The sequence below is a fragment of the Heterocephalus glaber genome, unplaced genomic scaffold (genome assembly GCF_053883595.1).
Source record: "Heterocephalus glaber isolate CG9 unplaced genomic scaffold, H.glaber_assembly_v1.0 deba00000621, whole genome shotgun sequence".
Lineage (NCBI taxonomy): Eukaryota > Metazoa > Chordata > Mammalia > Rodentia > Bathyergidae > Heterocephalus > Heterocephalus glaber.
This window is the reverse complement of record NW_028258153.1, coordinates 29927286-29944951: the sequence shown is the minus strand read 5'-3', so window position 1 is coordinate 29944951 and position 17666 is coordinate 29927286. Positions and strand designations below refer to the sequence as shown.

The following is a 17666-nucleotide window of genomic DNA, read 5'->3' as shown; positions in this document are numbered from 1 at the left end:
TCTGATAATATACAGGGGATAACTTCAATTCCTTTGCACTTACTTAAACATGTTCTATGTGTGAGTATCTGGTCTATTTTGGAGAATGACCCATGTGCAGCTGAGAAGAATGTGTATTCTCATTTTGTGGGGTGGAAGACTCTGTAAACATCTGTTAAATTCATTTGTTCAAGAGTTCAATTGAGTTCTAGTATTTTATTACTTATTTTTAGTCTAGTTGATCTATCTATTTGTGACAGTGGGGTGTTGAGGTCCCCCACTACAATTGTATTAGTGCATATATGACTTTTCATGTCTGTTAGTATTTGTTTTATATAGTTGGGCACACCAGTGTTTGGTGCATAGATATTTATGATTGTCATCTCTTCCTCTTGGATTCTTCCCTTTACAAGGATGTAGTGTCCTTCTTCATCTCTCTTAATCAGTGTTGGTTTGAAATCCACTTGATCTGCAAAGAGGATAGCTACTCCTGCTTTTTTTTGGGTTCCTGTCGCATGCAGTATTGTTTTCTACCCTTTAACTTTCAGACTATGAGTTTCCTTTTGAATTAAGTGTGCTTCTTGTATGCAGCATATTGTTGGATTTTGCTTCTTGACCCATTCTGCCAATCTATTTCTTTTGATTGGTGAATTGAGACCATTAACATTGATGGCTATAACTGAAACGTATTGACTTGTCATTGCCATGACTTTTTCTTTGTGTTGGTTTCTCCCCCTTTACATTTAATTTCTTATCATGCCAGATGGGTTCATTCTGCTTTGCTTCCTGGGGTTGTGATCCTCAATGTCTGTTCCTACGATATTTTGTAAAATTCTTTGGAGTGCTGGTTTGGTATTCACGAAGTTCCTAAGGTGCTCTTTGTCATGAAAGTATCTTATTTCTCCATCCATTTTGAAAGACAGTTTTGCAGGGTACATCAATCTGGGTTGCAGGCTGTTTTCTTTTAGGGCTTGGAATATGACACTCCAAGCTCTTCTTGCCTTAATGGTTTGTGTTGAGAAGTCTGCTGTGATTCTGATGGGCTTTCCTTTGTATGTGATTTGTTTCTGACTGCTTGGAGAACTTTCTTCTTCTGTTGTGTTTCTGGAATCTTAACAATTATATGCCTATGTGTAGATTTTTTTGATCAAGGCTATTTGGAGTCCTATGTGCCTCACTTATCTGTATGTCAAGCTCTTTTCCCCTGCTTGGGAAGTTTTCTGCCATTATTTCTGTGAAGAGATTTTTTTATGTTATCTCCACACTCTCCTGTTTCTTCATTGAGCCCAATCAGTCTTATGTTATTCTTCTTTGCATCATCTAGCAGCTGCTGGACTGATTTCTCATGTTCCCTCATAATTTTGAAGCAATTTTTCTTTTCCTGGTCACTAATTGCAATCTTATCTTCTATATCTGAAATTCTGTCCTCACATTGGCTCACTCGGCTGTGTAGACTTTCAATGGAGTTTTTCATGTCCTGGAAATCTATTTGCATCTGTTTTATGGATTCCATTTGTTTCCTATGTTGGGATTCCATCATGTTCCTCAGCTCCTCTTTAGATTTATTAACCATGTCTTGCACTAGGGGCACAATTTCTCCTGTTATGTGAGAAATTATTTCTGATTTCAGTTTTTCCAGATCCCCTTTTGTTGCCAGTTCAGTGGGTCCAGGTGGCTATAAGAGTGTTCCATCTCATTTCCCTTTGGGGTTGTTGTAGGTGATCTAGAAGTCTGGTTTTGAGACTTATTTACATGTTTCCTCATTTTGACTGGGAGGGGGGCTGTTAGCACCTGCACGGATTACCTCCTCTGAGCTGGGAGAGGTGGGACAGGGGCCGGGGCAGTGGTAGGGATGGTGGCCCAAAAGCCCTTTCCTGTGGGCTGGGAGCAGCGGGAGGGATGGTGGCCAGGAAGCCCCTTCCTCTGGACCAGGAGCAGTGGGATGGCAGCTCAGAAGCCCCTACCTCTGGGCCAGGATCAGTGGGACTCAGTACCGTGGTCTGATGGTCCAGTGTCCTCTGCGTCTTTGTAGTGTGGATCCAGCTGGCTGTACAGAGGAGTGGGCAGGGGTCCAGTGGATTGTTGCCGGGGCGCGGGGCGTGGGCTGATTTGGCATGTTCTGCATGACTCGCAACCTCAGTAGCGCATGCCCTGCTTACAGATTTTTGCCAACTCACTCATGCTTTGTGTGTCTCCTTTCTCTTCACCATTTATTTCTTTTCTCCTGCTTCAAGGTATGAAATAATAGATGTTCCTCCAATTAAAAAAAAGGATAACTCTTTTCAGCTTTGGCCTTTTCTATCTCCTCTTCAAAGTCAAGTTTCTGGAAGGAGTAGATGACCCTTGTGATCTTCACTTCTTTACTTCCCATTTATTCCATAACTTTCTCCAGGATGGCCCCAGTACCACTACCACCACTTTGGAGGTCACTAAACCTTTGGCAGCTGCCAAATTCAGTGCATGCTGCCATGTCTTTGTTTCTACTCTTGGCTATTGCTCCTTGAAATTTTTCTTCTATTGGTTCTGTTCAGCATTCCTCAGGACTATTTCTTGCTATGTGTTTTCAATGGTAACCTCACCAAACTCGGTTTCAACACTATTCACACACTTACGAGATCTAAATCTATCTCTTTAGTGTGCTGAATTCCAGACTGAAGTCATAATTGTATCTCTACTTGTGTGCACCACAGGCATATTAAACTTATCATGTACCAAAGTGAAAAGTCTCCACACAGTTAATCTGACTCTAGTATTACAAGCATGAATAAAAAACTAAGTTACCAAATTCTAGTCCGTCAAACCAGAAATCTTCCAATTTCCAAGGCAGTAATCTCAATAGTTCTTTGATCCATCTCCTATCGTCAATATTCATTACTACTGCTTCGGTCTATACCTCATCAACTAGCTCCATCCTTGCCACTGGATTACCTTACCAATTCTCTACCTGTTGTCCTTTCTTTTAGCTATCCATGCACAATCTCTTGTCCACAATGCTGTCAAATGATTTTTCCAAAATGCACATCTGCTTATGTCATGTTTCTCCCTAAGATCTGAAAACTCCCACTGCCATAAGGATCAGAGTCAGACCACACATTACAGCCTGCCCTAACCCAAACTTCTAGCTTCCTTTCCTGCCAACTATAACTAATGACCATGGTCATTAGTGTGGCTTCACAAGACCTGTCTCTCAATCCAAAATGTCTTTTCTCTAGTCCTCTGTATCTCCAAATTTAGCCTAAGTGTCACCTTTCCTGAGAAGACTTTTAGACCCTTAGATTTAGATGGCCCTCCTCTCTGCTCCCATTTCATCCCTCCACATTTCTCTCTCAGCACTTGCTGAACAGCTGATTTACTTATACTTCTCACCAGCACATGCATGCTTCTTGAGAACAGAAAACCTCTCACTTGGCTTCGTATCCCAGACATTGATCAGTAATTGCTTGGTAAATAAATTATAGAAACAGTTTAGTCTCTGGTACTCCATCATTTAAATATATAGCTACTCTGTTTTATTAAATGTATTCACTACTCCACTATTAAATTATTCCCTTGAGCCAGGGATTTAGCTCAGTGGTTCTACTGCCTGCCTTGCAAGCGCAAGGACCCGAGTTCAATCCCTGATACAAAAAATAAAATAAAATAAAATAAAATTATTCCTTTGAATAATAACACATTTTACTAAACCAATTTACCTCCAGTGTAGAAAATTTTCGCTTTTTGAAGGTCATTTTTAAAATCATGTAGCTTTACTTCTAGTACTTTGGGGATTTTAATTTTTTACATTTAATTCTTTAATACAATTAGATTTTAATCTTTTACATTTACTTTTTAACTCCAACTGGTTATGGCAAATATCTTTTTTGAATGTTTTACAATGGACATGTATTACTTTTATACTTATAAGGACACTTGATAACTCTGAATATTAACATTGGAACCAAGTTTCTCACTATCAATTTTCAGATTAGCCAACCAAATTGTGACTATACTGCTTTGACTGGCCCAACAGCTGAATACAGTATATAGTCCACAGTTAATGATGACTTTTCTATTAGCATTTTCATTAATATAAATTGCTAAGCTTGACCCAATCCCAATTCCAGGGCTAGGGATCAAACGCAGGGCTTTATATATGCTAGGCAAACGCTCTACTACTGAGATATACCATCAGCTCCTAACTTTTTCTTTTTTTTGGTATCTCTAGGGATTAAAACCAGGGTCATTCTACAACTGAGCTACATCCTCAGCCCTTTCAGTTTTCATTTTGAGATAAGATCTTGCTAAATTGCCCAGGCCTGGCCTTAAATTTATAATCCTCCTGCTTCAACCTTCTGTGTAGCTGGGATTACAAGTATGTGTCACCACATCCAGGTCTCTATCATTAATTTTTTAACATATAGTTTATAGCAGTACTGCTCAATATAACTTTTTAAATGATGAAATATTTTGTATCTGTACTATCCAATACAGTAACCACAACCCATATTTGCTAGTATAGTCTAAAGCCTACTGATATTATCCACAAGCCTGTATAATTGGATATATTCCAATACAAACCTTCAATTCATTTCCAGGTATTAATAGACACACACAAATAATTAAGATATGTATCACTCTGTTCAAGGTTTGTCTAGCATGGGTGAGCGAATGAACAGAAAGGAGGGCTGAAATATCAAAGAGAAATTAAACATGGCTTTGGTTGTAGAAGGAATGAACAAATGAGAGGTGATTGGATATCAAAACAAAACTTTTTCTGGGGCTGGGGATTTAGCTGAGTGGTTTCGCCGCCTGCTGTGCAAGCGCAAGGACCCAAGTTCGATCCCCGGTACCAAAAAACCAACAAACAACAACAACAAAATTTTTCTGAAATTGTACACAATGAAATGCAGTGCATTTCAGTGTTGGAGCAAGTCACATGTATCTACAGTGAGGAGTAAAAAAGTATCAAAAATATATCATAGAGAAATGACTAACATAGGACAAGTTCTGCATTATAAATTGCATTTACCTGAAGAGTGCTGAAAAAGTGGGCCGCTTTGGTTTTGAGAGGCCCAAGATACCAGTACCTGAGAAAGACCAAGATAAAAATCTGATTAAAATATCACAAGAGCTATCAATGTGATAGATATCGCTCATGATAGATAATACATTACGTAGAATTATACCTGCATTATGACTGCTGCTCTGAAGGCTTGCAGCTTAACATGTATGAGTATTACCAGTATTATGATATATTTTTAATCTGCATTTCAAGGTCATGTCCAACATTACAGAATTATAAAGTAGAAAGATTCTTGAAGTTCACAAGAGGTGTAGAGCCAGTCTCTCTGAGTCCCTAAATTCATACGTACATAACACAGACTTTCAACACCGAATAGAATTTGTGTACAGCCGAGAGAGCCACGGGGAAAGGACAAAGAGGCCGTGCCAAGAGGATGCAGATGCTGTGTAGTTCGATGTGTTACAAGCTACACAACTGAATCCTTACCCCATGTCCTCTCACACACAAAGGCACACAGAATTAACATGTTAACCAGCACACTCTCACATTTGAAATGGCAAGCATTAAATCTGAGAATAAAGAGGATCAACTATGTGTTGTGAAATACATAAAAGCTACTGAAGAGAGGAAGAGAGAATCCTGTCTCAAAAATTATGTTACCAACCACTCCATCTTAACTACTCCCTATTGATTCTAATTTATACATATTTATTTAGCTCCTATCACTTATATGGAGGAGGATAGAGCATAAAATTTCAGCCTTTGTGATCTTATGATGTGAGGAAATACGTCCTCTCTGAAGTAACAGAAAATAATAAATGACTATGTCATGATAGAAACTGACAACTATTCACTGGTAAGGGGAATAAACAAGGGACAAAATATCATTAATGGTCTAAAATCACTGCAGCAGCCATGCTTGTAAAATGAATGGCAAAGACAGTAACTCAAACAAGAGCTGGGCATGGGTTGGATTTAGAAAAAGAGGGAAGGAAATCATCCTAGGCAAGAAGAGGAGCAAAGGTATGGGAAACAGTGAGAATAATAGCAGAGAAACAAGGAAAATAAAAATAAAGATACATGATTACAAAAATAGGAATGATGAGACAGTTAAGTTGCGCCTGGGATACCAAAATAAAGTTTAGATAAAATCCAACAGGCAATGTGGAATCATTCTAAATTATTATTATTCAGATTAATATTGTGATGCTACCAATGGGGGCATTGGTCAACTGGTAGAGTATGTGTGAGTGTGTGTGTTTAAGCTTACTTTAGTTAGCCAAGTAGAAAAACACCCCGATTCAGGCAGTTCATTTCTAAGCTGTCAGCAGTTCCCTTCACCTCTGCCAAATTTTGACACTATGTTCCCCTATGGCCAACTAGAGAATGATTTCTTGTATCCTGTTTCTTCTTTCACACAAAAAAGTGACTTGGTGGCCTTAACTCACTAGCCAAAGTTTATAGAACCACAAGATTTTAAAATTCATTTTTCAGAAACCAATCAAAATATGAAGCAAGTATGTGAGATATTCCTGTGCTTGCACTTAATTGTTGATTATCCTTTTTTTTTTTTTTTCAGGGAAAGCTAAGCAACTTCTCTTGGTGAGCTGCTGAAATATGAAATTACAGATCAAACACAAGGTAATTTTTGGACTCAACATAATCATGGCAAACTTGCAAATGAGAGGATGTGAAATACTGAAGACTGTAGTATGTAATACAATCCAGTAGTATCTCTTTTTTGACATTCTACTGTCAGGAATTTCATTAGCAGGAATAATAAAGTGATACAACTAAGAGAAATTTCTGGAAAGTAAGTGTGGCAAGCTGATCTAAAAAGTACAAGAGAGGTTTCTTGATGAGAGAGCTGTGAGAGCAACCCTAATTCAGACAAACTGTGTAAAGTTGTAGGCTTTAGGAAAAGCAAAGAAAGACCACCACCCACCAGGAACGAAGCGAAGCTCATGCAGGGTCTCCTTCAGCTCTGCCCCAGGAAGCCCTTGCCTACACCACCTCTCCACATCAGATGGAGCCCGACACACCCTCTGCCCAAGCCAAGAGTTTCATTTCATACAATGGATTCTCCAAAAATAAGTCTATGCCCGTGCAAGCTAGCGATGGCCCTCTAATCAGCTCCTATATAGGCCTGTTCTTCCATCTCACAGCACAGCCAGGCATCTGCCTTTCTTTCTTCTCTGTAAGAGGCAGTAGGTAGTCACTCAATCTGTGAAGCCTTCAAAAAACAACTCTCAGGGAAGTCTTCCTACCAGACAATGAGAGCTCTGCAAGGCTGGGCCCCAGGCATTGCTTTCTGCTTGGTACCCAGCTAAGATGCTGCTGGATGATAGGCAGCCCAGATTCCCTTCAGTCTAGCATAGCCTAAGCTACACTTGGATATTATGTCTAAAAATAGACAATTACTCTTCTCTTTAGCTACCACCACACTGGTGCAAGGAAACTGGAACTTTCCCCAACCTTTCTACATATGGGCGAGAAACCTCTACCTGATTGTTCCTATATCATTATTCATCCCCAATTCAACCTCCAGGCCCACTAAATTTATATTTGTATATTAAAATCTCACAGAATAAGATTTTTAAAAAATCACTGCACATCTATATAAGAATCCTTTACTTGCTAACTTTGACGCCAGCATCCCTGAAGGATCCCCATCGAAGGCCAGTCATCGCAAACACGGGCTGCTCCTTTTCACCCTGGAAGAACAGTCAATTTGGATTCATGAGTAAGACAACTCATAACTCTGTACATGCAAGTACCCAGCATGTGTCTGTGGCCTACTTTTCATGGAACCAAAATTCTAAAAAGTATATTCAAACATTAAAGAAATTAACCTGTACATGCTCAGTAAAAGTACCTGAATAAGCCACACTGCAAAATTAAAGTATATATAACAGGTCTCATGACTCTACTGGCAAGGGAAACAAATCATACTTTAGACTGTAAATTATGAGCTAGGCTAGTCCCTGGGCCAATTAGTAGTCAGGTGAGCCAGAAGACCTTCTCAGTCACACACTTATACAAGGCAAAGATAAATTAAGCCTTCATTCTCTTCAGAGAGCCAAGAGCTCCCAGGTAAGACAAGAATTCTGGGACTCTAGAATGTATCACCTGGATATCTGAAAATACAGACAAGTATGTTACAACAAATCAGAGTAAACAGCAACTTGGATTTGGCCCAATATTTTATGGCCAACTATTGCATATTAAAATAAGTGGGTTGCTGAATTAAGCAACATTAAAAATATCTATACAAGAAAGTCAATACTCCTAAGAGCTTATACTCTAAAATGAACCTTCCTTGAAGTACAAATTATTTACATATATATGTACTAAGTCTGTGTGTGTGTGTGTGTGTGTGTATATATGTACTAAGATTCTGTATGAGATATTTTTCTGTAGCTCAGAATAACAACTAAAACCCAAGAGATGAAAACTAATTGTTGAGTACCACTACTTTCTAAAGAGAGCTGCTGCCTGGCATGGTGGTGCATGCCTGTAATCCCAGCACTCTGGGAGGCTGAGGGAGGAAGATCGAAAATTTGGGCCCATCCTGGGGCAACTTAGTAACTTAGTGGGATCTTGTCTCAAAATATGAAGTTAAAAAGAGCTGGGGATGTAGCTCAGTGCAAAGGCCCTGAGATCAATTCCAGTACTCCCCCCACCGCACCCCCCAAAAAAAAGAAAAGAAAGGAAGGAGGGAGGAAGGGAAAGAAACTGGACTGGCTTCCCCCTCAGCATCACCCCACCAGGACCAGTATAAACAAAAATTAGGAGCAGGGGGAGAAACCTTGGAAGTGGAGTCTGCTGGCCGGGAGAAAGGAGGAAGGAGGCCTCCCAAACCTACTTTCACTTCCCTTCCTCCTGCACCAAAACCAGGCAAGGAATTCCCGGAGGATCACACACACATACTGGAAGACCACAAGAAAAAGACGCTGAAGCTGGATGCCCTCTGTTGTGCACCAGCTAACAGGTAACTCCCTAGATCTGTTTTCTGCTCTCTCCTGCTTCAGCAAGTGAAGAGAGAACTAGATGGAGAGATGGTAGAGCACGGCGGCAATGCTGAGACAACTCACTGGACAGCATAGCAAGGACATAGTAGTCTTCTGGGGTCCAACTGGATATTGTGGAAGACAGCATGGCTTTGAATCATCTCATCAAGGAGTCTGGCACAGGGGAACAGCCCCCGAGGAGGAAGAAGCTTTGGAGGGTTCCAAGCCTGGAGGCTTGGGGAAGGAGCTGATAGAGGTGGGGCTACAACAGATCTCCAGCACTAAAAAAACTCACACATGAACCCACAAGAGAGCCAGCACTGAGGCATCAGCAGCCAAGAGGGAGCTGTAATAGTTCTTGTCAAGAAAAAGATCATTCTCTAATCCTGCTTCTATGTATCAACAGTGAGAAGCTAGAAATAGTACAAAGAGGGGAGAATGGAAGGAAGAAACAGCTATCGTGGTACCTCAGTTCACAAATGCTTTTGTTTGCAAACAATTTGGTTCACAAACAGAAGTGTTTGGCAAAATTTTGTTTTGTTTCCAAACTCTGCATCAAGTTACAAACACGACGGAGGCCATCTTTCCCACACAAACACAAACATGGTCATCTTTTCCAAAATCATAGAACAAATTAAGTTTGTGAACCAAGGTACCACTATATTCCGAAGATGTTGAGCGGAGGTGACTGCTAATTAAGTGAGGAAGGGAAGATCCTGTTGATTCAGTGACATTTAAACAGAAGAATGACCTGAGACCATATAAGGAAATATAAGGTCATATAAGGACAAAGAAATAACAGGAACTAGGCTGTATTTGCCTTGAAGACTCGTGGATGACTTTGGCTGCTGTTCAGCGAGGAGAAGCTACTGAAGGAAGGGCTTTGCACAGAGAAGTGACTCGCTCTAACTTTTGGCACCTCCAGCTGTTGGATACAGACCATGGGGAGGCAGGGGCAGAAGAAAAGGCCAGAGCTAGAGGATCCTACAGGAGTCCAGGCACAAGATGGAGGGGACCGGGACCGGGACCAGGACAGGAACAAGAGTGGTCTGAAGATGGCCTGGATTCAGCATATATTTTGTAGATGAAACCCACCAGTTTCTGGCCTACATGACCATGGAGAGTCAAAGATGACTCCAAAATTTTTGGATATAATGAGTGATGGTTTTATCAAAGTAAAAGTGATCAGTTAAAGACCACATGATTTCTTAGTAATGTTACATGCTGATCACTAACAATTTATAAAACAGCATAGTAACCCAGAACAACTGTTTGGAAGTGAAGCGATTTTAGACAAGTAATTTACAACCTGCACACTGGCTTAATACTCAGACCTCTCCATATGATTTCCTTCAAGTGTCTTAAGTTATCACTATTGTATCCTCGCCTCTTAACACAGTGAGTGGCATCACCCAATAAATAAAATTTATAACAATAAAATTAAAATAAATGAAAATTACTTATCTTTAGTCATAACATTAGGTGACAGAATAACCTTGTAAAAAATTTACATGGCTCAAAACTATCTTCTCACTAAAATTCCACAGCATCCACCTCTCAAGGCTCTAAAGACAGATATGCTTTCATTCATTTGACCAATTCATTTGTCCTGAACTTCTACTCTGCACCAAGCACTGTGCCAGGGACTGAGACATGTTGAGAACAAGACCACATCTCCTCTACCTCCAAATGCCCACATTCTTTGCTCAGCCCTTATGCTCACAAACAAAATCTCCCTCCACAGGCCCTCCACGACGTCACAGCTCCCCACTACTCCCACTACTGTTTGTCGATGTTCCTCCTAATTCTGCAGTGAGAACTAAATAAAACATTGAATCTAAACACTGTCTAAATAAAGTCCCACTTTACATTCACCTTAACTAGTAAGGATGTTTAACCATGTGGAAAGTTTTCATACACCAGGCTTAACAAGTATGTACTACATATCAGGGACTGGGAATAAAAATATCTTTAAGGAGCTCAAAATATAGGGGGTGTTAGACACAAGCAGTTTGAGTATCAGCGAGCTACAAAGAGTAATTGGGAAATACAAGCAGATGCAATGGTATAATGTTGGGAGCAAAGGACAATGGTCATGGAAAACACAAGCTAAATTCTAAAACGTAAGTTTATGTATTCACTTTTAATATTTTTTAGCTGACAAATCAAGCTAATTATCACCTTGCTAATCCTTTTTGTGGTAAAAACGTTTGAAGTTTAGACTCTTAGGTTGAAACACAGTATTTTATTATTGAGCACAGGTCACTCTGCTGTGTAATTCAATCTCAAAGCTTATTCTCCCCAACTGCAACTTTGTATCTTTTAACCAACATTTTAAAAAGAAAGGACCTAGCTGAGCCTGGTGGCACAGGCCTGTAGTCCCAGCACTGTGGGAGGCTGAGGCAGGAGGATTCAAATTCAAGTTCAGCCTAAGTGACTATGCAACTGAATGAGACCCTGTCTCAAAATAAAAAATAGAAAAGGTTGGGGCTATAGCTCAGTGTAAAGGCCCTAGGTTCAATCCCCAATACTGCAAAAACAGCTGGAAGGAAGGAAGGGAGGGAGGGAGGGAGGGAGGGAGGGAGGGGGAGGGAAAGGGAGTGAAGGGGAGTGAAGGGAAGGGAAAGGAAAGGAAAGAAAAGGAAAGGAAGGAAAGAAGGACGGACGGACTGACCTAGCTTGGGAGAGGGTGGGAAAAGACTGAAGAGGAGAGAACATTGTAGCCCACAGGAGAGAGGCAGCACAGAGCTTGCTGCATCTTCACCAGCATTTCCCCACATTGCCTAAGATGCTAACAAGTGTCACTTCACATGATGACAGTGACAATGGCAGACACTTCTGTGGTGAGACAGGCTGGGAGATACCTAAGTTATTTGGTCTGTGACAAGTTCTGTTTAACTGCAGTTTTTATTAGTGTATCAATCTATATGAACAAATTTCCAAAAGGAGAAATACAGTACACAGTTTTCTTGAGTTGTTTAATCCCTTCTTTGGGAGGACTTTCCATTTTTTTTTAGTACCGGGGATGGAACTCGGGACCTTGCACTTTCGAAGCAGGTGATGGAAAATCCCATCTAAGCTAAATCCCCGGCCCTGGGAGGGCTTTCCTATATAGTAAAATACCAATGGATTGCTGTTCTAAAGCCTAGCATGTGCTGTAGACAGGAAGTGCTGAGGGAAGTACATGCTCAAGACTTGCAGACTGGTGACGTAACATGTCTCTTCTTGTTTCATCCAGGGGCAAGAATCGCAGGAATACTCTGTTAGGATCAATGGGAAAGCCTTGTAAACCTTAACCTTGAGGTTCACTGATGTGGACTACTATGGCCTAGAAAGGAGTGGGGATGGCTCTGGGCAGTAGGGGATGAGCAAACAGGCCCGATGTGCATAAACAAATCTAGAAAAGCCTGATCAAGAGCCAGATGGGCACAGCACTAACAGGATTCAGAAGGGGCTGAAGGTAACGGGGACCAGTCCTTGTGGAGGCACCCTGAGCTTGGTAAAAACAGACATGGTCACATGGACAAACAGACAGCACTACTGCATCTTAAGCCCGTTGAAGGTCCAAACAAGTAGATTATGAGGTGGGTAGGTCCAACAACAAAACAGAAAAACGGGCACACAACCAGACCATCACAGAAATGGGTTGAGCTGTCCAGTTCACAGCTCTTCCCCCTGAAAAGAGCAAATCCCTCAGAAAACAGCCTAGCAGCTTGTGGCAGAAAATAAATGGAAGAAGTGGTTGGAATATAAGCTTATGGGATAGGGAAAAGAAAACAATTCCTGTCAATTAGTTCCTAGACTGAGAGAAAGAAATGAGGGAGAAGGACCTCTGAAGCTCCAAGCATCTCTAAGAGAATGCTCAGAGCCCAGGGAGGAAAGAAAACAAAGAACCTGAGTAGCCAAGAAGGATGGAAAGGGGAAAGAGACATTCTAGTTTCCCACCATGTCCCCTATTTGGTTCTGAGTTGAAACCAATTTAAAAAGCAAAAACAAAAGAATTAGAAAGAACTCCACAAATCTTTCCAGTACTTTCTTTACAGTCAAGTACTGTGCACCACAAATGTCAATATTGAAAAGAAAAATGCTGTTTAAAAGTCACATGATAGTGCCAGGTGGAATACCACCTGAAAAAAGCAGTGTGGAGAAAGCCACGGACCACAAGACAGAAATCTAGACTCCAGTTCTGCCTTCAGCACAATGAGGCTCATGACCTGTGACATTTTTTAATCTGTCAAATGAGGATATAATATACATCTTGACTTCCTCACCATGTTGGACATTCAGATAAGATGTGAACACACAGTAAAACACATAAAATGCTAAATATAAGGCATTATCATAGTTTCCAAAAACTACTTTTTATCTTTGGGAAATCATTCATTAGACGTGAGGTTTGGGTTACTCTCTAAAAGAAGAAGAATTTGGTATCAGGCTTCGTCTCTAAAGCTTTTCTCCATATTCTGGAAGCAATTTCTAGAAATAAGGAGAAAAGCGAAAACGCATTCAACTTAGCTGGTTCCTCAGAATCCGGAGTAGTGGCTGCTGCACCATGTTTCCTAGGAACTGATTTAAAAAGTTTCCTGTTTCCTGGGCTGTGTCATCAACACACAGCGTCTGTGGTAAATTTGACGCTGGTTTCATCAATTCACAAAATCAATGTATTTGAAAGAAAAAGAAAGAGGAGGCAAGAGACATTTAACACATTCTCACTGGCTTGAACCACTGGTGGTACTTGCATGACTGCCCCATCGGGCAGTACCAACAGATCTAATCACATCTGTCAGTCTTTTAAACTAATAAAACTAATAAAATTAATAAAAAGCTGTCCAATGGGACAGTCATGCATGTACCACCAGTGGTCCAAGCCACCCAGCAGTGAGACATGAATTACAGCCCCACCATGAACATGTTAAATACAAACACAGCAAGAATTTCCAATTAAATTTTAGTTACTATGGAGTGTATTACTTCCACTGAATATAAAACAAGCAGTAAAACAAGCAGTAAATCACTCAGTTAGTTATTAAGAGGTACATCCTGATTCACCTTCTTTAATCATAAAAATATTTTAAAATAATACCATCATATATCAGTAGTATATTTGCTAGGGGAGAATTTCCTTCAGGATAGCCCTCCCATCTTTTGAGAATAATGTATTGTATTTTGAAAGATCAATGGCAATATAATCACTTTTATCAAGCCCAATGAGACTGTCGTACATAGTCTAGACATCAGTGCAAGAAGAAAGAAAAATAACAAGAAAATAGGCTACGAACTCATAGGTTCATTTGCCAACTGTAAATATGCACACAGCAAACTCTCATACAGTGTGAGAATTCCTTATCTGAAACGTTTGGGAGTAGAAGTGTTGCACATTTTAGAGTTTCTTGAATTTTGGAATATCTGCGTAGACTTTACTGGTTTAGCATCCCTAATCCAAAAATCCAAAATCTTCTAAAATCTGAAACTCTGGGTCAGCCCCAGATTTTGGACTTTCAGATTGGGGAAGCTCAACCAGTATAACTAATAGCAATGTTTGGAGACAGAAGTTTAGGATCATGTCACAGTACAGTCTCTTCTTTTGCAAATATTAGGAAAGGAATAAATATAAAATATTTATCCTGAATGTAGCTGGTACATTTTAAGGCCAAATCTGAGTAGAGTACATGGAAGGTGATTTAATTTCACAGCTCTACATTCTTAAGAATTTGTCCCTTTTTTTGCCAAGGAAAGAAAGTTTAGATGTGGCCAGGGATTTAGCTCAGTGGTTCCACTGCCTGCCTTCCAAGCTCAAGGTTCCAAGTTCGATCCCGGTACCAAAACAAAACAAAACAAAAAAGTTTAGATGAAGAAGGAATAGTTGCTTAAGTAATACCCAGTAAGAATATCTATTAAATTGGGAATTAAATTAGTTTCAAGGAGAAGATCCTGGTCAAGAATTCAAAATGTCTTCTAGACCTTCCCTCCTCTGCTCTCTCCCCCAGTTTTTACTTTGGAAAAATGTCAAAAGTTTAAATAGCACAATGAACACCTTTTATACCTTTCACTTAAATTCACCACTGCCAACATCTCCTCCATATCAGCCTTATCCTACAGAGTTGTCAAATTTACAAGTAAGTTGCACGTTTTACCCTCAAATATTTCAGCATATATCTCCCAAGAGCAAGGATGTACACAGACAACCAATGGCACGCTCAAGAAATCTAACACTGGGTCGGGGTCGGGCACAGTGGTGTGTACTTGCAGTCCTAGCTACTTGCCAGGCTAAGGCAAGAGAGTTGCAAGCTGAACGCCAGCATGGGCAACTCAGTAAGGAGCTGTCTCAAAATGTAAAAAAATATATATATGTATTTTTTAAAGGGCTGGGGATATAGCTCAGTAGTAGAGCACCCCTGGATTCAAGCACAATATTTGGGGGGATTAAACATCAATATATAATCTGTAAGATATAATTCATATTAAAATTAAAATATCTCTAATTGTCCCAATAATTATGACTGTTATTATGATTGCCATTGCTTTTCATTTTTCCAATCCAGGATCTTATATTGATTTAATTTCTTTAGTTTCCCTTTAATATTAAACAGACTTTCTACCTTCTTTTGGATTTTATAACATGGACATTTTTTGAATAGGCTTACTCAAAATGTTGTTTAGAATGTCCCATGAGCTGGATTTATCTGATTATTTTACTATTAGATTCAGATTAATTAAGCATTTGAGGAAGAAAATGACATTTTTGATGTTGTGTCCATCTCAGTACATTATCTCAAGAGGCAGACAGACAATGTCAGCTTGTTCCATTACTGGTGACACCAAGTCTGATAGTTTGGATAAAGTGGCACTTTTAGAGTGGAGAAATTGTTAAATGGTTTTGAGACTGTTCAGAAATGTTTTCCAACAGCTTTTTGGCCAATGGCTTTTGTATCAATTGATGATCTTGACTTGAATCATCAAAATAGTGACTGTAAAATGGGAATATTTTTATTCTATCACTCCTTCTACATTTACAAGCTAGCTATTCTTCTGTAACATCACTGTGGACTCGGGTATTCTTCACTTCTTAAGGAATTATTATTCTTTTTGATATTTAAACTGCCCCCATCAGTCTGGTTCTTATGTCTTTCTGAAAGGTTACCATCAATTTTTGAGTATGTTCTTGCCTTGTTCTTCCTCTGCCTCTGAAAACCATCCCTTCACAGAGTCTTGGCTATTTTTATTAGGGAATAGCATTAAAAGATCAAAATTTAGATTTCAGGTATGCTCACTGTTGTGGGACATCACTGCATCTGAGCCCTTCCAGTAGGCATAGCTAGCAGACGTATTTCTAAAACTTAGGAATTCCTCTGCAGATCAGTAAGAAAACATTAGACAATCCAATAGAAAAATACAAAGTTCCGTTCTCACCTAGGATGTAGGAAGCTACAAAAAAAAAAAAACCCTTATCCCACACTGAAAATAAGAAAAATACAATCTACAAAATCCTATCTTTTATTAAGGTAGTCAGAGAGCTAACATGCAGACCACCAAGTGATCTGAATTCCAAAGACAAGCTCCTCCAAAGGAGAGACAGGACATGAGAAAGGGTTCACCTTTGTTAGGATATAAAGAACAAGGCAGAGGTAAAATGAAACCAGCCACTGTTCTAAGTACTTTATGTTTATGAGCTCTTAACATAACTATAGGAGGTATATGAATAATCTGTGATTATCTGTGGTCCAAAGGTAATCAATAGAGGTACCACTATATTAGAAAGAGATATAAAAGAATAAAGCTACACTCTCAGCCCTCATTTTATTCTGAGATAGAGTCTCACACTAAAATGTCTAGTGGGCCTTGAATTGTGATCCTCCTGCCTCGGCCTCCAGAGTGCTAAAATGAGAAGCATGAGCCACCATGCCTAACTAGGAATTTATATAATAAAGAGATTGAGATAAGGTCTAAAACTGATACACCACAGTGGAGCATCATATACTCAACAATCCTGAACTATACACTTAAAGGGCTGAGAAGGTAAATTATATGATATTGATTTTATATCACAATGTTCAAACTGTTATTTTTGGTAGTACTGGGGATTGAATGTAGGGCTTCATACATGCTAAGAAGCTCTCTACCACTGAGCTACATACCCAGCCCCTACCACATTTTTTTTTAAAGTAGGATGCTAAGCATATTTATTATTGATAAGAGGTAGAACAGGTAAAATTTCTTCTCTAGGGTTGAATACTTGGGATAGAAAGGAAAGAGGGACATTTGTGTTCAAAACTGCATTTAAATGGCTACATTTAATACATGTGTGTATCACTGTGATAAATGTTTCAAAATCTGAAGAGACCTCACCTTGATCTGCAGGACATCAAGTGGAATAGTCTCTCCCTTCACAATGGCAAGTGTAGCATCTGTAATATGTCTAAAGGGGAACAGAAAGGAAATGAGTACATCATGGAAATAAGCAACACCTCCCCACCATACACAGACACTCTGGCCCCGAATACTAGGAGTTGGGGCAGGAAAAGGATAGTCTTTCAAAAATAATCCAAGGACACAGAAATAATCCAAAGGAGTAGGAAAGAACCACCTAAACAAATATGGTGGAAGGCGCTGATACAGACTCAAGAAGGATTTGGCAAGGAAAAGTTTATACAAAACATCAATCACTTAACATTTAG

General features: G+C 39.7%; 1 protein-coding gene across 6 annotated transcripts in view; it reads right to left on the bottom strand.

The window, feature by feature from the left end:
• The window catches only part of Agk (acylglycerol kinase), a 93518-nt gene that overhangs the window by 16338 nt on the left and 59514 nt on the right, over positions 1 to 17666 (bottom strand). For 5 of the 6 annotated variants that reach the window (XM_004851293.4, XM_004851295.4, XM_004851292.4 and 2 more), the window contains 3 exons: positions 17338 to 17407; positions 7616 to 7695; positions 4988 to 5045 (listed from right to left, as the gene is read on the bottom strand). In XM_004851293.4, the coding sequence (XP_004851350.1) occupies positions 4988 to 5045; positions 7616 to 7695; positions 17338 to 17407 (208 nt within the window). The remainder of the gene's footprint in view (positions 1 to 4987; positions 5046 to 7615; positions 7696 to 17337; positions 17408 to 17666) is intronic. The other variant, XM_087206324.1, reaches the window with a different exon arrangement.